Source organism: Hirundo rustica, chromosome 23 (assembly GCF_015227805.2).
Source record: "Hirundo rustica isolate bHirRus1 chromosome 23, bHirRus1.pri.v3, whole genome shotgun sequence".
Taxonomy (NCBI): domain Eukaryota; kingdom Metazoa; phylum Chordata; class Aves; order Passeriformes; family Hirundinidae; genus Hirundo; species Hirundo rustica.
In genome coordinates this window covers 508,610-530,901 of record NC_053472.1, presented here as the reverse complement: position 1 = coordinate 530,901, position 22,292 = coordinate 508,610, and the positions used below count along the sequence as shown (strand labels likewise).

At 48.7% G+C, this 22,292-nt stretch overlaps 1 protein-coding gene across 4 annotated transcripts in view; it reads right to left on the bottom strand.

Moving 5' to 3' along the window:
• The window catches only part of ARHGAP32 (Rho GTPase activating protein 32), a 247,896-nt gene that overhangs the window by 83,990 nt on the left and 141,614 nt on the right, over positions 1-22,292 (bottom strand). For 3 of the 4 annotated variants that reach the window (XM_040084990.2, XM_058423373.1, XM_040084989.2), the window contains one exon: positions 13,757-13,843. In XM_040084990.2, coding sequence (XP_039940924.1) covers positions 13,757-13,843 — 87 coding nt within the window. Of the gene's footprint in view, positions 1-13,756; positions 13,844-20,730; positions 20,881-22,292 lie in introns of all 4 variants that reach the window. The other variant, XM_058423374.1, reaches the window with a different exon arrangement.

Here is a 22,292-nt window from a genome sequence, read left to right as displayed (position 1 = left end):
CCCAGCTCCTCCTTTATAGGAGATTGGGACAGGGATCTGGAGCCCAGCTCCTCCTTCAGAGGAGATTGGGACAGGGATCTGGAGCCCAGCTCCTCCTTCATAGGAGATTGGGAGGGACAGGGATCTGGAGCCCAGCTCCACAAGCAATATTTTTAGCTCTGCTAATCAAATGGCCTATGGAGGATGGTGAGCAGCCAGAGCCTGGAGTGGTTTCCTACTCCCTCAAGCTCAGCTCAGTTCTGTGGCACTGGAGAAGAGCAGCAGTATCACTCCCATTCCCATTCCTCCCAAGCCCATTCTGATTCCTGGAGCTCAGTGAGGGCTTCATTACCAAAGACAGACATTACCCACTGCAAATCTGAGAGGAAGCAATTTTAAACCATTCCCTGCATTTCCATTCCCACAGTCAAAGCCTCACTTTGCTCCACCATCCCTTAAATGCTCCAATTATCTGTACAAGAATCACACTCGTTCCTAAGCAGAGCTCCCCTAAGTCCAGGCCAGTTCCATACTGGAGTATTTCTCCGTGGGTTTAACTCTTTCCACGCAGCACCTGGCAGAAGTAACTCTTCCTGCTGTGCCCTGAGCAATGCCCAGAGGCACCCAGCCTGCAAGAGAGGTGCAGCTGCTGCCAGGATTTGTGATACCATCCATCCACACCCATTCCTTACACGCTAGAATTTCGTGTTAAAGATTTATAGATCTTTTTGCTACGTAAGAAAAACTCCTGTTTCCAGCTGGATCTGTGTCCATGTCAGCAGACAGGACCCCATCCTGTCCATCAATCCCTCTCCAAGCCAGCCAGGCTGTCAATGAGTTCCAGCACACACCACCTTCCTGTCCCCCAGTCTGACTGGGTTTGCTCTACAGCACTTAGGATTTATTTATTTTAAGACAGGGATAGACCTTTCTCTTCTGGTTCAAATGCTTATTTCCTCAGAGAGAACACATGGATGCTCTCCTGAACCTTGCAGCCCACATGGAGAGCGAGAGCAGAAACTGAGATGAAAGTCTAAGGCAAAAGTCACTTCAGTTTGACCCCTCAGTAAGAAAACACCCCAGATTAAATGGCTGGAAAAGCAGCAGCATCCAGCAGGAGAGGTTAACTCTGCCATGGGTGACTCTTCCAGCTGTCTGGGGCTCAGGCTCTGTATGTTATTCCAGCCTGACCCTTCAGCCCTTTCCTGTTTCAAGTCACAGTGGAAAATGGTTTAGAGATCTAGTCAAAACAGAAAGCAAGATGGATAAAATCCATCCCTGGGAGTTCACCCAGGAAGTGTTTTTAGCTGGTGCCTTAGGTCGCTTTATCTACACTTAGATTTGTTTACCAGAGTGATTCCACAACTTCTGGTGTGTTATTCCAACTTGAAGGAAATTATAAATCTTTAAAGGGAGTTTGCACCGAGGCAACATAAAAGTACTTCATTTCTGAATGAAACACTAAAACTCCAGCACTCCACCTGGAATCACAGCACACAGACATGAGAGAGGGACCAGCACAAGATGGAGGGAATGTACAAAGGGACAGAGCACAAGGCAGAGGAGAAGATCTGGTATATTTATGAGGTGAATCCTTATTAGCCTTATTCCACAGCATAAATTAATCTCTCAGCATTAATTATCAGGTTACTATCAATTAATTGCAGTCACTAGGAAAAAAGAAGATTTTAATGGAAACCACTGCAGCTTTTCTCCCCTAAAAATTCATTGTGCTGCTGGACTCCAATTACAGAGAGAAGCCCCCAAAGCACATGTGGGGACACAGGGCTGGGTCTGAGTGACAGCAGTGTCATCCTGACCATCCTCACCCTTGGGAATCACCCTCTCAGCTGTGTGTGGTTCTCTGGGGGAGAAGGGGACACGAGCCCTGAGCTCCAGCAGCTCCTGCGTCCTTCAGACGAACAGCTTTGCCAGGAGTAAATTAACATCTGGCTCAGGCTTTGGGGGTGAGTGCAGTAAGAGCAGTAAGAGACGAGCAAGACGACCCAACACAGAGTGCCTGAAACCCTAGGAGCCATTTTTTCCTCCCAGAACCAGCCCATTTCTGAATGGCAGCCTTGAACTCGACCCAGGATTTCCAGCCGTCGGCATGGGAGTGAAATCCCTGCTCTCCTGACACGCTGTAATTTAAACAGCTCCATATCCATCATCTCTTTGGCAAAACTCCACCACGGAGCAGCAGGTCAGGGGTGAGGGGAAGGCAGGCACAGCATGGGGGGCTGCTTTTCTGCACTTCAGAAAATGACAGTCATGACACAACGAGAGCTTGGAGCCACAAACAAAACCCTTCAGAGCCCCAGAGAAGATCGGGGAAGGGAGCTGAAATTCCACCAGCTTCCAGGTAGCAGGGCAGTGAGGGGGTGTATGTACAGCTACAAATGATTGCATGGGCATTGCAGGCCTTAAATACAGCTCCCTCCTCACCCCAGAGCCATAAACTGCTCTGCACTCAACCACAGAGGAGAGTTCCATCAAAGCCAGCAGCCACCACTGGCCTTTAGAGCAAAACAAACAAAGAAACCTTTGAAAATCGCTTGCCTGAGGTTATTAAAACAAAAGAAAAGAAAATCACAGAATCACAGGATGGCTTGGGTTGGGAGAAACCTTAAATCCCATCCAGTGCCACCCCTGCCATGAGTAGGGACACCTTCCACTACACCCGAGTGCTCCAAGCCCCAGTGTCCAACCTGGCCTTGGGCACTGCCAGGGATCCAGGGGCAGCCACAGCTGCTCTGGGCACCCTGTGCCAGGGCCTCAGCACCCTCACAGGGAACAATTCCTGCCCAACATCCCATCTAAACCTGCCCTCTGGCAATGGGAAGCCATTCCCCCTTTTTCCTATATCCAAACACTTCCCAAATTCCTTGCCTGAGGTCACCTACAGCATCAGCAGCTTTGGCAGACAGAGATCTCAGTTTTCTTAAATCTCATTTCTCAGGCAGATCAGCTGACAACTTTATCTGTATGTCTGTATATCTGTATATCTGTATCTATATATCTGTATCTCTCTCTCTCTCTATCTCTATCTCTCTCTCTCTCTCTCTCTCTCTCTCTCTCTATCTCTGTCTCTGTCTCTATCTCTATCTCTGTCTCTATCTCTATCTCTGTCTCTATCTTTATCTCTATCTCTATCTCTCTCTCTCTCTCTATCTCTCTCTCTCTATCTCTATCTCTGTCTCTATCTCTATCTCTATCTCTGTCTCTGTCTCTATCTCTATCTCTATCTCTATCTCTATCTCTGTCTCTATCTCTGTCTCTATCTCTATCTCTATCTCTATCTCTATATCTCTATCTCTATCTCTCTCTCTCTCTCTATCTCTCTCTCTCTATCTCTATCTCTGTCTCTATCTCTATCTCTGTCTCTGTCTCTATCTCTATCTCTGTCTCTGTCTCTATCTCTATCTCTATCTCTGTCTCTGTCTCTATCTCTGTCTCTATCTCTATCTCTATCTCTGTCTCTATCTCTATCTCTATCTCTATCTCTATCTCTATCTCTATCTCTATCTCTATCTCTATCTCTATATCTCTATCTCTGTCTCTCTCTCTCTCTCTCTCTCTCTCTCTCTCTCTCGCTCTCTCTCTATCTCTATCTCTATCTCTATCTCTATCTCTATCTCTATCTCTATCTCTATCTCTATCTCTGCCTCTATCTCTATCTCTATCTCTCTATTTGATTGGAGCACAGAAGCATGTTTTTCTAAAAACAAACCACCTGGGAGAAAAGAGGTGGTTTTTTGTAGGTCCAAACCCAAAAAAACTTTATTTGAAACCCCTCCCATGACTCCATTAGGGCTGCTACACCACCAGAGAGACATCCATCACGTAATTTAAAAACAACAGCCACTCAGGAGCGCAGAAATAACAAAACCCTGCTGTAGCTGACACTGTTCCCTTCCAGCCCCATCCATCCTGACACCCCAGACCGAAGCAACACTACCAGCACTTGGAAAACATCACTCTGGGCAAGGTTATAGATTAAAACCATGAGTATTGACAGGGAAAAGGTCTGCAAGCAGCGTGTTAGAGATGCAGCTGATCCAGCCTCAAGGACAGAGGTTGGAAGGGTGAAATATTATTTAGAAAGCACAAGAAACAGAAGCAGTATGGGGAGGCTTTGTGAACAAAGCTGGAGCCAAAATGGAAAATCAGCTGCTTTTCTGGCAGCTGCAGCCATCAGTTTCATGAAGAAAGAGCGAAAAGTGGTGCCAAGACCCAGGAGATGAAACATTTAAGACAGACTGTCTTCAATACCTAATATCCCAGATGGGGACTTTTAAAAACATAAACCACAAGGTTTGAAATAAAGGCACGGTTTTAAACCCACAGATGAGTTAAAAATGCACCATCTGGAAAACAGAAAGTCCTTCCTTATCTTCTTCAGGTGAAAAGCTGAGCCCTTGGTGGTGAGCCTGCTCTCTGGTGTTGGAAAACACAATCTGTTCATTTCTGACGCCTCCATCCCCCAGGCTGTGGCACATCCTCAGAGTGACACAACTCAGAGCCACAACAAACAGCTGCTCCGTGCATTCTGACAAACTTGGGGCCCAAACCTGCTCTGCAACTCTGGGAAAGCCCCAACAAGTTAAGGAACAAGCTCAAATCAGGTTCCCCTGAGAATTCTGTGACTGACTCCTCTGAACAAAACTTATTTTTAATGTAGCATGCAGTCAGGCAAAGCACCTGTGTTTACTCAGTGCAACAATGGCACTCTCAGCCTTCTTATTACCCAGACAGCTCAATTACAAATTATCTTCAGAGTATGATTTTAATAATCCATGTGCACTCTGTCTAACTGATAGGGGAGAATTTCAGAAAACTGTTGGGACTGTGTTTTTTGCCACCCGGTTCTGTGCCAGGAAATATTCACTACAAACAGTGAAAAGGATGCATCTCTGATTTACCACTGAAGTATCTTTAGGACAAGGTGCCCTAAGGAGGGGAAGGTTGAATGTTAAGTTGAATTTTTTAATGGAATAGGCTGTCAAGCCCTGGCAGAGGGTGCCCAGAGCAGCGGTGGTTGGAGTTACAGTAGCTGGAAGAGTTAAAAAAACCGTGTTGATGTGGCACTCGGGGACAGGGATTGCTGGGGGCTTGGCAGTGCTGTGACAAAGGTTTAACTGCATGATTTTGGAGGCCTTTCCCACCCTAAACGACTCCATGAGTCAATGATTCTGCCTTTACACACACGCTGTTTATTTTGATGTGGTTTCCATGCCTTGACAGAGCCTTTTTGAAGCCATCCTTTCCTACCCTGCCTGCTCTGCGTTTCATGTGCAGTGAATCTGCTATTTGGAACTGCAGATGCCGTTCCAAGGCTGTGAGCTTCACCTACCCTGAGGCTGAGCACCACAACTGCTCACCTGGGCTGTTCTCCTGCTGCCTCCTCAGCCTCCTACACCAAGCATCACCTGGGGATCAGAGCAGTTTTGCAGCCTTACTGCAAAGGATGGAACTGCATGAAACTGTTTTAGATCATTTGGCACCATCGGCAGGTAAACAGGTATTGGAACTGTGTGCATGGCAAACCTCCCCACAAGGAATAAACATCAAGGCAGGAAAGAATATCCACCACAGTCCTCCTCTCATTCTGGACTTGAACCAAACCCTGCCCTTGGAAAAGCTGTAAAATGAGTAAATTGTAGGCAAAGGGCTCCTCTGCAAAGCATCTGCACTTGCTCAGTTGTGGGCAGGACAAGAACAACCCAAGTGTCCCCTTCAATTTGTGGCCGGGCCCAGCCTTGTCTCCAGAGCACCACAAGAGGGGCAGGAGCCCCGCCAAGCTCCGTCACAGTCCTGTCCCCGTGGATTTCTGCAGGGACCCTCAGTGCCACAGCCCAGAGCACAGCCTGGGGACAAGCAGACATCTCTAATTCCGGGCTTGTCTTCTGTCTGGAGGCAAAACGCCCAAAGGACACGACATGAACAAACTATCATGGAACTGTGAGAGCCTCTGCTGCTCACAAAAACCCTTTCAGTGCAGCACTTTGATGTGATACTGCACTTTATCCTGACAAATTATTTTCCCTCTTGCTCATCATCCCTTCCTGGAGCAGGGACTGGCCTTTCCCTTCAGCTGGGCTGTTTCCATCAGGGAAAACCCTCTGAAGTTGTTATGTATCACTCACGTTCCCTTTGACCAAGAACTGCCCAGCAGCTCAGCTTCATGCAGGTCTGATGAAGCGGAATTCTGGATGTCTTGAGGAGGTTATTTCCAGGCACCCTCTTTCCCTAGCAAAACCCACCCTCAAATAAAGTCCCCAGAGCATTTCTCCACTGGAGTTTGAGCACAGAAAGCCCCTGTCCCTGGCATGCTGAGGGGACAGCTTGAAGTGCACCTACATTTGCACCTGCTGAAAAAAATGTGCTTTAGCACCAACAGCTCCACAGCAGTTTTTATTTCTGCAATGTCACTCTATATATAAATTACTCCATTCAAAAACCACACAGAGCTACAACCCTGGTTTTGCATCTCATGCATCCAGAGTTAAGAAGAGAAAGAGCTGACCCCATTTCTGTCACAATACATTCTCCATTTAAATAATTAACTACAGAAAAAAAAAAAAAAATCTGAAGAGAGCCACGAATGGAGCAATTACAGCCCAAAGTTTAAGGGTGAAGGTAACTTTTCGTGTCTCGTTAGCAGTGGCTGGATCTCCACGGCAGAGCAGTGAATCTGCCCTGGCTGGGGCTGAAGGACCAGTCCCATCAGCAGGGAAGGGAATCCCAGAGCCCCAGGACACAGCTGGAGCAGCGCAGTGCTGCTCCTGGCTGGGACAAAAATCCCTTTTGCCTCCAAACTGGCACTTCCAGGGTGACATGTCCAAACAGCACAAGAGGAAATGGCCTCAAGCTGTGCCAGGGGAGGGTCAGGTTGGACATCAGGAGGAGTTTTCTTCCTGGAAAGGGCGGTCAGGCATTGGAAGGGGCTGCCCAGGGAGGTTCCTGGAGTGTCCAAGGAAGACCTGGATGTGACACTCAGTGCTCTGGGCTGGTGACAAGTGGGGATCAGTCACAGGGTGCACTCGATGGTCTGGGAGGGCTTTTCCAGCCTCAAGGACCCCATGACTCTGTGTGAGAATTAAGGATCACAGGGCAAAACCCTCGGCTGAGCAAAGGGGATGGTGAATCTGCTTTTAAAACAGGACACAGCACACGCCAATGTTAATCCTGCTGGATGGGAGTGCTGCCCTACCCCATTCTGCAGGAAAACTCTGAGCACCAGCCAGTCAAACCCCTGTCCTTAACAACTACTATCCCAATTACTAAATGAATTTATCCTTCAGTGTTATGATGCCAGCTAGAGAGTGATTGATGTTAATTATGCAGTTCAGATGTCATTCAATCCCTATGGACAGCAGTTTACTTCCCCAAAGCCTGGAAGAGAGCCAGGTGTTTCAAAGCCCCTCCACCTTGGCTTTGGGATCTCCTGAGGTCTGAGCACAGCCCAGCAGCACCCTGCAGGCTGCCTGCCAGCTTCAGGCACTCTTGATTAATTCTCATTCCCACTGTCACTTCGTTTTTATTTACTGCTGCTGGGAGCAGGAGGCACAAAGTGTGTGACCTCAGATCCACCGGAGCACAGCACGTAGAGTGATGGATTAGCAGGGGGAAAACAGGAATTCTGCTGCTTTCTTTTGCCTAATGTGAAACAGCCCTCAACGCCCGAGAAAAGCTCAGGACAGAGGTTTCAACATGTGTCAACATCTGGAAGGATGGGGTAGAAATATCTAAGCCAGAAAGGCCTGTGGGCGGGTTTTAAAAAGGTTTTGTGGATTTACAAAATACCCAGGATTTGTTACCCACGGAAGCTGTGGCTGCCTCATCCCAGGATGGGGCTTGGAACAACCTGGTCTAGTGGAAGCTGTGCCTGCCCATGGCAAGGGGTGGAAGTGGATGGGCTTTAAGTTCTTTTCCAACTCGAACATTCCATGATTCCATTTCCAAACACCTGCACACGTGAGGCACTGAGCTCATGGACAGCCTGTCAGTGGAAGTTTCATTTCCCTGGTCATCTTCAGGCAAGTGGTGCCAAGAGGCAGAAAAGAAGAACAGAAAACAAGGCAGGGGAAAGGTCTTGATGGTGACCAGAATTTTAATGCATCTGAAAGCAGAGCAGCTTTTCTGAGCCCTGACCAAACACAGCCTGGCCCTGACCAAGGGCTGAGGACGCACAGGTAGGGACAGGAGGCTGCATCATGTGAAAATTTACTGTTTAATTAAAACACCCACTAACTGCTTTTGTTTTGTTTAGTACAATCCTAAACCAAGGCAGAAAATCCTATACAAACATGGAGAAGGAGGTTAACACACATTCTGAAAACAGATTTTGCAGTAGGTAGGATCCACCTGGATGCTCCACATAGACATATCCCTTTAGCAAAGACGTGAATGCTTCCCCCTCTCTGTACCTATATGTGTATATAAAGCACACAGAAGGATATCTGTGAGTTAGAATCAGTCCTTCAGCCATCTGTTTAAAGAGCTTTTCACAGGAGCAAAGTAGCACTTACTCAGTTCCTGTTCTCCAGGTGTTTGAGGTTCAATCAGAAACCATCAATAAAGAAGACAAAGAACCCAACCATATTTCGAATGTTTGACTCAAAAATCCTCCTGCAAGCAATTTGTGGTTCCAGCCTGGGCTAGCCAGAACCAGCAAACCACACCTGAGATGTTGCTCCTCTGACTAAGACATCACCCCTGTGGGAAGCACCTTCCACTCTCTCGTCCCACAGATGACCTGGGATGGGGAGTCGTGCCTGCTCTTCCTCCTTGGAGCCTGTTTTCCTTGGTCCCCCCTCCTGTGCCCTTGAACAGCCACTCCTGCACATGGAATGTGGGATGGGGATGCTTTCAGAGCTCGGCTCTTCAAACAGAAGGTGCCCAGCTCGAATCTCCTGCAGGCCAGAGCTGAGACAAGCGGCTGAGGTTTGGGGCAACGTCTTCCTCTGGCACACCAGGGACCTGATTCCATCCAAGAAAGCAAACACAGCCCCTGCTGCAACGAAGAACGGGAACAGGGCACAGCACCGGGCACCCCGTGCCACAGGGATGGCTCAGCTCTGCCAGCCTGAACATGGGAGCAGGAAAACGGAGAAAACCCTGCTCACATCACGAGAATCCCAGCTCTGGGAACAGCCTCAGAAATGTACCAGTGCTGGAGCAGGAAAAGGCTTCCTTTGCTGGCATTATCCCCAGAAAGTGGGAGCAGGAAAGGCTGTGGCTGGGCTGGCATCACAGCAGTCAGCCTGTGTTTAATCCCTGAGATTGTGTCAGCCCCAGCTCGTGCTCGTGCAGTCTGACATCCCTGGGGAGCAGTGCCTGTCATTCCTGTCCCAACAATCCACCTGTGAGCATGGACATGAGCAGCCAAAGCCTCGGCAAAGGCTGGAGGTTACAGCTTCCCTCAGAAGGTGAACATCTCCACAGCCAGTCCTTGTTCCCTCCCTGCTACCCAAAATGGCACCAAAAATGATGCTTGAGGTGTTCCAACACCACCATTTCCCATTGTAAACAGCATCCACAAGTTTCTTTCATTCTTCAGAACAAAAGCTGAGACTGGGCATTCCTCTTTTGTAATATTTAAGTAAGTACCCAGGGTGTTGCTGCAATGTCACACAAACAGACCCCCAAAAGGCACATTTCCAGCCTTCCTTACACATTGACTGGATCAGCCCATTCCAGCCTTTCTGCAGGCTCTGGCTTGTGCTGATTCATTCTCCACTCACAAAGTCACCCCTTATAAATGTGGTTCATGTAAATTCTTTGCTTATCCCCGTGGAAACTCCCAAGGATTGCAAACACTGCCCAAGGACTTTCAAAGCAGCAGGTACAGCATGAATTCCTCAGGGGTCTCAGCAACTGCCTGTGCTTCTTCAGAAACCACAGGGATTGCCAGCTACTGTCTCCAGGTTCAGAGGGTTCACAGCACAGTCCTCACACCACCCTACCAGGACTCGACCCTTTTATTTTAATAATATCACTCTTTTCACAGAAGTCCTGAAATCCATCTTCTAGAAATGCAAGTTCAGTGCAATCTTACCCAAAAAGAAAAGGAAAATCCGTCTGCATTGCTGAAAAAAACGCAAACCAAACCCTCCCATCACTGGCTCTTCCCAGTAAGATTTAATTCCCTCCCTCTGTCATTTCCTAGTTTTCATGTTTAAATTTGTCCAATGATATCAAAAGAACAATCCTATTTCTCCTCTTTTCTGAAACAGCTCTCTATATATTCCCACTTCTTCTTAAGACCTAATAAACTGGATTCATTTTTTTAGGTTTTTAAGTAGAAGAAAAGCTGAGCAGACACTTAACTCCCCTCTGAACCTTGCACAAAGCCTGGATTTCACAAGCTGACTTGCAGCACAGATACAGCCCCCCGAAGAATGCTTTTGCAAACCTTATCTGGGAAGGTTTTGCAAAACAGGCATCAGGCACTGACTCTCTTTACACCACTAAAATGATACTTACAGCTGGGAAGCGGTGGGATAGAATTCCCTCAGTGTGAGCAGCTGTGCCCTGCCAAACCCAGCTAAGGCTGAGCTGGATGTTTGAAATATCTGCTGCTCAGAAGCTCTGCTTTGCTGCCTGCTGCAGAGGGAGATGGCCCAGTAAATGCCATCGGATGGGCCACAGCACCCAGGGTGGGCGTGCACAGCCCAAACTGGGGAGGCCCAGCGCTGAACCCCAAAGCCACGGGTTCAACTGGTTCCTCCAAGGCTGGAATCGAAAGCTGCCAGGATGGCAACACCCTCACTCTTTGCTATCTGCCTCTGCAACAAATCAGAGCTGTTCTAAAGCTTTTACATTTATGTGGATCCAGCCTCCCTAGGAGAACCCCCCGTGTCCATCTGAGCAATCCAGGATGTAGCTCAGGCTGCTGCAGTGGCCGAACACCAGCACTGGAAGCACACCCAAAGGGTGAGGAAAGCCAAACTTGCCTTTCAGGCTTTTTTCCTCCCTCTTCCAATATTTTTGGCCTGATCCAGATGCACCCTGCCAAAATCTGTCCCCACTGCACCAACACTCCATGAGCTATTTCACACCTCCCATTCTCCTGTGAAGCCAAATCCATGCAGACACCGCTCGTGTCCAGTGTGTGATGGAATGGAATCTTTCCCTGGACACTGGGAGAGGCCAGGGATGGCAGGGGTGAAGCATCTCCATGGCAGAAAGGATGCTCAGCTGTGCAGTTCCTCCCATACCTTCCTGGTCATTGGATCCAAATGTCACAAATTCCTCAGCTTTCTATGGATCTGAGAGACAGGGACATGGAGTAATGTGGGAGAGGGTGACCACAGGCTTGGGGAAGGGAGAAGCTCGAGCTAACCAGGGGGAGTATTTTAAAACAGAAGAAAAATAGGGAAAAAAGAAAGAGAAAAAAGAAGGAAAAAACCCAGGAAAAGTAAGAAAAAAAGGAAAAAGAGAAAAAGAGAAAAGGGAAAGGGGGAAAGAAGAGAAGGGGAAAGAGGAAAGGGGGGAAAGGGGAGGAGAAAAAGGAGAAAGAAAAAAAGGGGGAAAAGGAAAGGGGAAGGGAAAGAAAAACAAAAAGGAAGAAAAGGGAGAAGGAAGGAAGGAAGGAAGGAAGGAAGGAAGGAAGGAAGGAAGGAAGGAAGGAAGGAAGGAAGGAAGGAAGGAAGGAAGGAAGGAAGGAAGGAAGGAAGGAAGGAAGGAAGGAAGGAAGGAAGGAAGGAAGGAAGGAAGGAAGGAAGGAAGGAAGGAAGGAAGGAAGGAAGGAAGGAAGGAAGGAAGGAAGGAAGGAAGGAAGGAAGGAAGGAAGGAAGGAAGGAAGGAAGGAAGGAAGGAAAGGAAGGAAGGAAGGAAGGAAGGAAGGAAGGAAGGAAGGAAGGAAGGAAGGAAGGAAGGAAGGAAGGAAGGAAGGAAGGAAGGAAGGAAGGAAGGAAGGAAGGAAGGAAGGAAGGAAGGAAGGAAGGAAGACAAAGGGGGCCGTTTCTGTCCCCATCCTTTAACAGATGAGGCCAACTCCGTGTTTCCATTTGAGTTCAGTGAAACACTGAGGTAAAGAAGGGAAGGGAAGGGAAGGGAAGGGAAGGGAAGGGAAGGGAAGGGAAGGGAAGGGAAGGGAAGGGAAGGGAAGGGAAGGGAAGGGAAGGGAAGGGAAGGGAAGGGAAGGGAAGGGAAGGGAAGGGAAGGGAAGGGAAGGGAAGGGAATTTCTCAGGAGCTAGGCCTGGTACACAGCGGCTACATAGGAACAATTCCCTTTGCCAAGGCTCAGAATTTCCCCCATTGTCTCCACACTGATGAAATCCATACCTGTTCCCCCAGACACATCCCTGCAAAGCACTGGAGAGTGGGAGCAAGGTGCCAGAGGAGCGGGGACAGGCCTCAGCTCCATCCTGCCCCATCCCAGCTCTCTGGTGCTCCTGAGCCTCCCTCCTGCACAGGGATACTCTGCAGGGTTTGGGACGCAGTTATACCTGAGGCTATCCTGTGAATTTCTGGAGGTGTCAGTAAGGTGGGGGAAGGATCAGAAATGATGTGCTCTGGAGCTAGAGTAAAACTGCCACATTCTCCAGGCCCACCTGCCACAGCCAGGGAATAATCCAGGGGTCATCCCTCCACTAAGCACTGCAAACACACCCCAAATGTGAGGGCTTAAAACACACTGAAATTCCAAATTCCCACAGTCCCCTGAAACTCCCTTGCCCATGACTGGGACAGACATGTGCCCACCCTCAGGGTTTGCTGTGCTGCCTGTCAGCCTGGGCTGCTTGGCTGGGAAGTGCTGCTTTTGTGCCAGACTGCCTCCAGGGGGTTACAACAGTCCTGAAAAATGCCAAAACACTGGCAAATTTGAGAGATGCCCACTTAGTGCCTCTCTTCCCTCTCCCAAGAGCGCATTCATAAACACGTACAGGAACATGTGAGGGATTCCCTGCTGGAATTAACGCTGCTGGAGCTCAGCCTGGCCAGGCTCCATCTCCAGAACAGGGCAAGAGGCTCTGCTCCTCGGGATGAAGGACACTTTGCTCTGCAGGGTGCTCTGTGCCTCAGCTCTCCTAACACCCCACTGAGCACAGAGCTGAGGCAGCACAACAGGGACCCTGCACATTCACCACCTTTGTGCGTGTACTCGTCGATACCATGGGTGCTCGGGGGGTGCTGAGGTGAATCATGGCAAGAGCTGCTGTCCTAAAGCCAGGAAAACAACCCAACACAGGTACAGTGTTACTGCACTGAACCTGCCAGTGCCCTGCATCTCCCACAGAGGGGGACTCCCTGAGCATACTGAAACACATCCATTATGCAGCATTTGACAAAGTCACACAGAGCAGCAGGTGAAGAATTCATGGGACACAGCAGCAGATTCCTCTGCTCAGAGCATCCCCAGATGAGAATTCCACGCCAGGTGTCGGGGAGCAGATCAAGATCCCTGGCAGCACGCTGTGGCAACAAACCACCAGGTGGGATTCTCCCTGTTGGGGTCACTGGTGTGTCCAGGTGTCTGTGCTCCCCCCCAAAGTGAGCTCAGCCTCAGCACACCCACTCCTGTCTCTGGGCTCAGCCCTGGGGGTTACTGAGGGTTATTTGCTTCCCACTCTCCTTCTTCTCCCCTCAATGCTTCTCCTCTCCCAAAAGGTGCTGGTGGCAGCACCACAGGCAGCATCCCTGGGGGACCGAGGCAGGGAAGAGGTGGAAAACCCCAGACACACCTCAGGGAAGCGTCACATCCCAATATTCCGGGGCTGTGCTGGCAAGAGGATTAAAGCTGCGCTGGGGAGAGGAGAGGGCATTTACCTGACAGGAGATCTGCACCAGGTACACCAGCTCCTTGGGCTCACAGCCATTCCTCGTCACTTCGTTCTGTTCCTCCGGGAGCGAGAGCTGCAGCGAGGGCGGGAGAGGGAGAGAGAAGAGCGGGTCAGCGACGGGGATAAAGCAGGCACGGAATGGAGCGGCCACACCGGCTGCTCTACGACATGCTGAGTCTCAGGGAATCAGGGGAGGGCTTGGCAGGCTGGAGCTGCCACAGGGGAGACGCTCAGCACACACAGCCCCTGAAATTCTGGGGTCTGGAACATTACCTGACAGGTTAAAATAAAGATACGTTCAAAAATGAAACAATTATGGGGAGGCAAACGGTTCGAGGCAGGAATGAAACCTCCAAATTAATTGTTGACTGAAAATATCTCGATAAATATTCATGGAGAGTGAATATAGAACAGTGCTCCTCCCTACCCCCTTCCCACATTTTTTTTTTTTTTTTTTTATTTCATACATTCAGGCAGACATTAGATAATAAAACATATCTCCTAATTTCAGTGTTGTCAAACAATTCACCCCAGCAGAGAGTTTTACGGCACCATTCATCACACCCAGAGTCATTAACTGCATCATGGGGCTGTGTTTGTGTCAGGAGACATTCCTGCACAGGGACCGAGCCTGGAGCATCCCACTCCTGGCCCTCTTATCCCACCAAAATGGCTTATGTTTCACGATCCTCCCTGAGAACAGGAATCACAAATCATCCTAAGTTACCGTCAACAAATCCTCAAGTTAAGACTATTTGCAAAGCAAATAAATCAAGGGAAACGTGTACATAAAACTTTAAAAGGCCGTAAAAAAATCCTAATTAGCCAAGAGCAAAAAAAAAATCCTGAAACAAATGAAGGCAAAAGTGAAAAAAGGCTGAGGAGAAGAATCCCAAATTGCTGTATTTAATGAATGTAAACAAGTGAAAATCAGAAGTGCATAGTGAGAGACATCTCATGCAAGAGGGACAAAGAAGGCAAAGCTCTCTCCATACAAATGACCACGACACCTGGAATTTATTTAACTTTGTTCTGCTGGAATCTCCCTTCTCTCTGTAGGGAAGTCCCACCACACACGGATTCAACCCTCTCCCATCCACCAATCCAACTCCTGGAATACCAATTTCTTTTCTGATGGCTGTAGACAGGTAATTCCAAAGAAGATCTTTGGATTTGTGTAAGTTATTATCAGTGTAGGCTGCTGCCACGAATGTACTCAAACACAACCAGTGTTTCTGTACTGCACCTTCCTTCCACCTTCAGCATCACTCTTTGCTATCAAATCTCACACCTGAAGTGCTGATGAGTTTTGAAACTACAGCCAAAGGAAACCCAGAGCATGCTGCAAAGAAGGCTCACACATGCTGTAGATATTTCCCAAGTTTGCCAGGCGTGAGGAGCTCTGGTTCAGACAGGCCACAGAGGTGATCCAAAGGCTGGAGCAGCCCTTCTGTAAGGAAAGGCTGAGAAAACTGGAAGTGTGCAGCTTGGAGAGGAAAAGCTTCAGGGAGAGCTCAGAGCCCCTGCCAGGGCCTGAAGGGGCTCCAGGAGAGCTGGAGAGGGACTGAGGACAAGGGCTGGAGGGACAGGACACAGGGAATGGCTCCCAGTGCCAGAGGGCAGGGACAGATGGGAGATTGGGCAGGAATTGTTCCCTGTGAGGGTGGGCAGGCCCTGGCACAGGGTGCCCAGAGCAGCTGTGGCTGCCCCTGGATCCCTGGCAGTGCCCAAGGCCAGGCTGGACAGGGCTTGGAGCAGCCTGGGACAGTGGAAGGTGTCCCTGCCATGGCAAGGGGTGGAGCAGATAGCTTTAAGGGCCCTTCCAAGCCAACCCAACCCTGAGATTCTATGAATCAAATGTGGGTTTCCTACTCCTGAAGAAAGGTTTCCATCCTCTAATCTCCCCTGTGCTCCCTGAGGGCACACAGACCCCCAGCCCCCAAGGGAACGTCAGGCGTCCCTTCACTGAGCGTATCAGCGGCAAAGCTCATCACCACAGGCCCCAAAACAACAACAGTCAGGAAACAAAATCACCGACAGGCAACAGCAGAGCTCCCTGAAAGGAACTCAGGGCCTGACTGTGCAGCAGAACACGGGGCAGAGAAAGGCACGGGGTGAATTCCACCCTCCCTCTCACACACTGACATCAGCCCCGGCTCCAGGCACGCCAGGGCTCTGCACTGACCTGGCAGGAGGAGCAGTGGATCAGCTGGAGGTGTGAGCAGGACACGGAGGTACAGCGACCTTCCTTCCCAAAGCCCACCCTGCCCACCCATTCCCGGAGTTTCCACGCTCCCAGTCAGCCCCACTGCAGTCACCGTTCACTCACACACACTCGCTGTGGGGACAAGGGACATTGCAGCCCACTGGTGGCCCTACATCCACGCACCCGTGTCCTAGGTTACAATGTAAAATGTGCCCAAAGTATGTATTCTATCACCATCTACATGAAATGTTGTTGTGCACCACTGTTTCCCGTGCCCCCTCCCTCCAGACTATCTTCTGTTAATGGCCCATCAATGCCGTCCTGCATGGCTCATAGATAACTCTCCCCAGGAGCTATCTCTGTTTAATAGGCAATCAAGGACCCATTACAAAACTGATAAAATGATATCAGTCCATTGTGAGATGCTCCGCCCAGGGGGAGGAGCCAAGCATTCCCACCTGGATATAATCTGGGCCTTGGGACAGCACAGGCAGCCTTACCCACTGGACTCCCAGAGGACAAGAGCTACCAGACCTTTCTGCAAGAACACTGCTTCAACAAGACCACTTCATCTGGACTGCCACCACCATGGTTTCAGGTTGTATTCTGACTCTGTCAGTGATCTTTTGTACCATTGCATGTGTTTTATTTTATTTTACTTTTTTTTTTTTCCTCTCCTATTAAATTGTTTTTTCTGACTTGGAGTCTCTCGCTGGTTTTGCCTTCAAGCCAGCACAACCCGTCTCATTGCAGAGGGGAGCTGTAAAAACCAGCTGAACGCTGCTCCTCTCCCACAGCCTCCTGCTGACTGAGACCCGGACAGAAACTGTTCGCACAGGAAAATCTCGGGGGTTTATCCTGCAGTCCAACTGTCCTCACTGCAAAATGCCCCCAAAGGTGAATATCCACTCGTGTTCCCTAGCCCCAGGTGGTTCAGCTTGCATTTTGCTTTGTTAACAGACGTGCACCAAAGCTCTCTCAGAAATCATGGATGTCCTGATGGTTAAAAGCCTTTCCTGCTGCTGCATTCCTTGTAAACAGAACATCCTGGAAAGCACAGTTGCCCCCAGGCTTGATTTTAAATCCAAGCACAAAGCAGAGGCCTCTCCTGACTTTACTGGACTCTTAACATGACTCACAGGCAGAATCTGGTTAACTCCAAAGTGGGACATTGATTTTCGTGTTCTTAAAGAACAGAGCAGCCAGCAGGGCCCGGTGGATATCCCTGTAACTGTGCCAATGTGTTTCCCTGAGGTAAATAGTATGTAAACAGCATTCACTGCAACTGATCAGAGTTAATGTCTCGGGTTGCAATGCAAAATGTAACTGGGGGTATGTATTCTACTACCAGCTGTTAAACCAGGGGTGTCACTGCTCTTTATCCCTTCCAGGACCCATCCTCCCTGCAGGGATCTCTGCTGTTCCTGGCCCATCCAGGCTCACTGCAGGGCTGAGACAATTCCATCCTCCCTCGGGAGATGCTGCAGCCAGGGGAGGAGCCCGGCATTCCCGGCTGGATCACACCTGGCCTGGGAACAGCAGCACAGCCCGTGTGCACGGGATTGCCAGAGGAACCCCGGAGCCATCTCAGCACCACTGGACCCTTCTGCAGGATCATCTCTGCTCCAACAGAACCACACCTGGCGCTCCAGGAGGGCTGGATTGGGCTGGGACCAACACCCTGACCAGCAGGGTGTCAGGCTGTATTCTAACTCTGTCAGTGTTTTCTTTATTGGCTATTTTTTGGACTAAATTTTTATTTTAATTTTCCTCATAAAGAACTGTTATTCCTACTCCCACGTCTTTGCCTGAGAGCCCCTTAATTTCAGAATCATAATAATTCAGAGGGAGGGGGTTTGCATCCTCCATTCCAAGGGAGCCCCTGCCCTCCCTAGCAGACACCTGTCTTTCCAAACCAGTAGAGTTAAACAGCATATACTTTATAATATATAATCTGCAGTGCTCCTTCTTCACATTGAAACTTGCTGTCAAACCTCCTGACCCCAATGAACAATTATGAGGCATTAGATCCCATTAGGTTCATTTCTTGTTGAAATACATATGCTCAGCTAGGATGAGTGGATATGACCAATCCCCTAAATGACCTTTAGAGTATGCTAAACTTTTCACTGGTAGCATTTCACGATACACAAGAAAGCCTTAAAAGCAGTCACACCACACTTCATGTGGATGGAAAATGCAGAGTCTTGCAAACATTCAGAGAATTAAGGAGTCCCAGAATGGTGTGGGTTGCAAGGGACCTTAAAGCTCATCTGGTTCCTCGGGCAGGGACACCTTCCACTGTCCCAGGCTGCTTCAACCTGGTCAACCTGGCCTTGGAAACGTCCAGGGACAGGGCAGCCACAGCTCCTCTGGGCAACAATGCCAAGGCAGTGCTCAAATTTGTCCTCACACAGCTGGGGACAAGTCTGGGAGTCTCCACCCTGCACACGCCCACTGAGAACTGATGAAGAATTCAACACAGATAATTTGTCCTCTACCAGCAAACTCACACCACAAGCTTTGGGCTCTTTCTGCCCAAAAAGAGCAGTGCTTGCTGGCCAAGACTTTGCTGATCACATACACAAGGAGGTTAAACTTAAAAATGCTTCTAGTGCATGTCTGAGACAGAGGCTCATCTCTGGCAAGCTGGGTGATAAGGGGACTGATTACAGAGGTCTCCTGCAGAGGAAAATTCATTGGTCATTCCTCCTGGAGGGAGGAACAGTGACAAAGCAGGAGGTTGGGTTATGATGGAACATGTTCAGAATTAAAAATGATTAAAAGATAACTCTTGAGATTTGTGCAATCATTTTTTACTTCCAACCGCTGCAGACTCTTGTGTGCTCCCCTTATAAACTGCAAAAGCTGTGAGAAATCATCTCAGGAAAAGCAGTACATAAATCTGTTGACAGGACAGGGATTGCTGGCTGCTAACAAAGTGCCAAATCCTGACCAGGTCAGACCTGGTGCCCCTGAGCCCCAGATGTCAAAGGAAGCTCATTCTGCCAGCTTTAGCTTTCATCTCCCAGTTTCCTGAGTGATGTCAACTCCATCATCCAGCTCTCCTGGTGAAAGGGTGATTTGTGAGAAGCCTGGCAAGCGTAGATTTGATTTGTCTGTGGAACTTACTTCAACTTCTGCTTCACAAAGCCATGAATGCGCTGATCTCGCTCATGCACATCACACCAAGTGAGCAACACAGAGCTGTGGCAGAGAGCTCACAATAAAATTAAAATATGCAAGAAAGAGAAAACAAAGCATAAAAGAAAAAAGCCCGAACAAATCCCCCTCTCCAACGAATCAGGGTTAAGGTTAGAATTTAATGGGGGAGGGATTCACTAATTAGATGACGATTAACTAATGAGAACTGTAAGCTAGAAATCCATCTTGATTCCAGATAGAAGGAGCAGACCATCCTTCCCAAACTCCAAACCTCTCTGTGCAGTTAATGGTGTAAACTTTTATCAAACTTTAATTAAACTAATCCAACATGAGAGCCCATCTCATGTCAGAGGCGTGGAGCCACACTGACCTGGGACACAGCCAGGGATTCACACTCCAGAGAGCAGCAAAACCCTGTAAAATAACTCCTGCACTTCTTGGAGCTGATTTCAGTCCCCCACACAGCACCTCCCAGGTTTCACCTAAATTCCTTGGATAACGATGCCCTAGTGGGGAGCCAGCAGAAAGCCAAGAGCTCAACAAGTGATGCTGTGTGTGCACACCAGAGACTGGCTCCTGCTAGAGGCTTTAGGGACCCTGTTAGTGCAGAACTGAGACAGGATCAAGCCACAGGGAGCAAATAGGAACTTCTTCAGGAAAATACTGGGACGCTCACGAACATCGGTCACCAATCTGAGCTGACAGAGGCGTTTCTGGCGCCTCTCACAGATGGAGACAGAAACTTGCCTGTCCTTGGCCCTGACCTGAGGGCTTCTCGTGAAAAACATACATTTCATGGCAAGTCAAAGGAATTATGGAGAACTGTGGAGCTGCTGAGGCTGGAAAAGCCTCTGAGATCATGGAGTCCAACCGTTCCTCCAGTAATGCCAAGGCTACCACTGACCCACGTCCACAAGTGTCACTTCCACGTGGATCTGAAATCCCTCTGGGGATGTGGACTTCACCACTGGCCCTGGGCAGCTGTGTCAGGGCTGGACAGTGCTTTCCAGGAAGAAATTTTCCCTAATAACCAATCTAAACCACCCCTACAGCAACTTGAGGCTGCTCCCTCTCCTCCTGTCCCTGTTCCCTGGGAGCAGAGCCCGATCCCCCCGGCTGTCCCCTCCTGTCAGGAGTTGTGCAGAGCCCACAAGGTTCCCCCTGAGCCTCCTTTTCTGCAGGCTGAGCCTCTTTCCCAGCTCCCTGGACAAAAATACACAGCTGCTCTCTACAGCTCTTTCTCTATGCTTCAAAATATTAATTACTCAATATTAATTATTGCCCTTTGCAACAATATTATTCACCTTATAGATATAACTACATTGTGGTATGTATCTAAATATATGCGTATAAATATGAGTGCATTACTTGTATAACAGATACTATTATATTCATATAATAAATTACACCTATAATACGAAATACAGTAAATGTATAATTGTACTTATATACGGAATATAACTTAGTTATTCTAAGGTAAAGTACAAGCAAGATGAGCCTCATGAGCAGACCCTCTCCTCTCCCCTGTGATCCAACACAGCCAAGCGGCAGCACCTGGCCCGGTGATCCAGGCGGGACGAGGAGCTCACCTCTGCAGGCATCTCCAGGAAACAAGGGACGGCAGGAACACCCACCAAGGCTCAAGGCTGCTGCTTCTCCTGGCAGAGGCTGTGTCGTTGTCCCAAGGAAAGCTGGTGATCTCGTCACGTTCTCCCAGGATGGGATTTCAGGTTAAATCCCTGGGGAAGGCAGCCAGACACAGGCAGTGGGAATTGCTGCTGCTCACACTCGGCCATGGCAAAAGCACATTAAGCCTCCAAAGCACTGTTACAGCTGATAACTTTTTTTCTGACTGTATTAGGAATTACTTTTTTTTTTTTTTCCCCCTTCCTGAACCACCACACTTTAATGTCTGTTAATTTATGATGTTTGTGCAATTTAGCAAATCAAACGAGGGCAAAGCTCCAGGACCAGCAGCACCTTCATGGAATGTGTGCCGTGGGTACAAGTCTGCGTGGAGACTCCTTGCAAGTCTGCAAGGAGCAGGAGGCTCATTTCCCTGTGAAACACGGCTATGTTTGATTAAAAAAAACAATTGTAAGACCCAAATATCCTTGGGACAAATCCTGAAGAAACTAAAAGCTGATTAAACCCTGAGATGATGCCTCATTATAAGGAAAAGCTTTGACCACATCTCAGCTCCAGTCACTGACAGGCAGTTCCTGCACCAGTTCCTAAATTATCCCGCTGATCCAAGCCCCACTTCACCCTCATTACCCAGGCCATTACCCACAGCAGCTTGTCTGATAATAGGGCATCTTCCAGACCTGATACATGTGAAGATTTTATTTTGTTATATTTGAAATTTTAGGTTGGCAAATCTTCTCAAACAAGGAAACGTTTTCTACTCAATTACTCTGACAGCATAAATGTATTTATATGGCCTATGTTGCCTCACTCCAGCTTTATCTTGCTAAATGTACTAATTATCTTCCCACACACTTCCCATCTTCTGCTTTCCCATCTCATCCTCAACCGTGGCTTCAGAGCAGAAAAAGAACATTTTCCACAGAATGGTTTCTTTACCCAAGCATAAATATCCTAAAGTAATGATCAAAGTAAGACAAGAAAGCCCTGTTTGAAGAGTATTTTCCTATCTGACTCTCCTTTCTTCCCCTGCTATTCTAAATCACCCCTTTGACAACTCCAACACGGTGCTCAAAAAGCAGCAAGAAGTACACAGAAAATCAAATAGGACTTGATCAGAGAAAAAAGGAAAATGCACCTCCTGTAATGCCACGCAATCACTACTCCAGGCTCCCCAGGGTGTGAGTAAATCCCTCGCTGCTCCTCATCTGAACCATGTGGAGTGCTGGGCATTATCCCTGGACAATCCATGGAGCACCAGGGGCCCGCCCAGCCACACTCAGCCCCATCAGCACCAGGGTGAACAGAGATCCAAGCCCAGCTCTCCCAGGACAGATGGATTTTGATTTTTAAGGACCCTTCTAAACTCAAGCATTCTGTGTTTCTCTGCTTCCCTTGCCTGTTTTGAACAGAGTGTGAGATACCATTGTGCAGAAGGGTTTGGATGCTGGAATTAAACTCCAAGGCACCTCTGCAGTAGAGAGGCAAAACATCTCCATGAAGA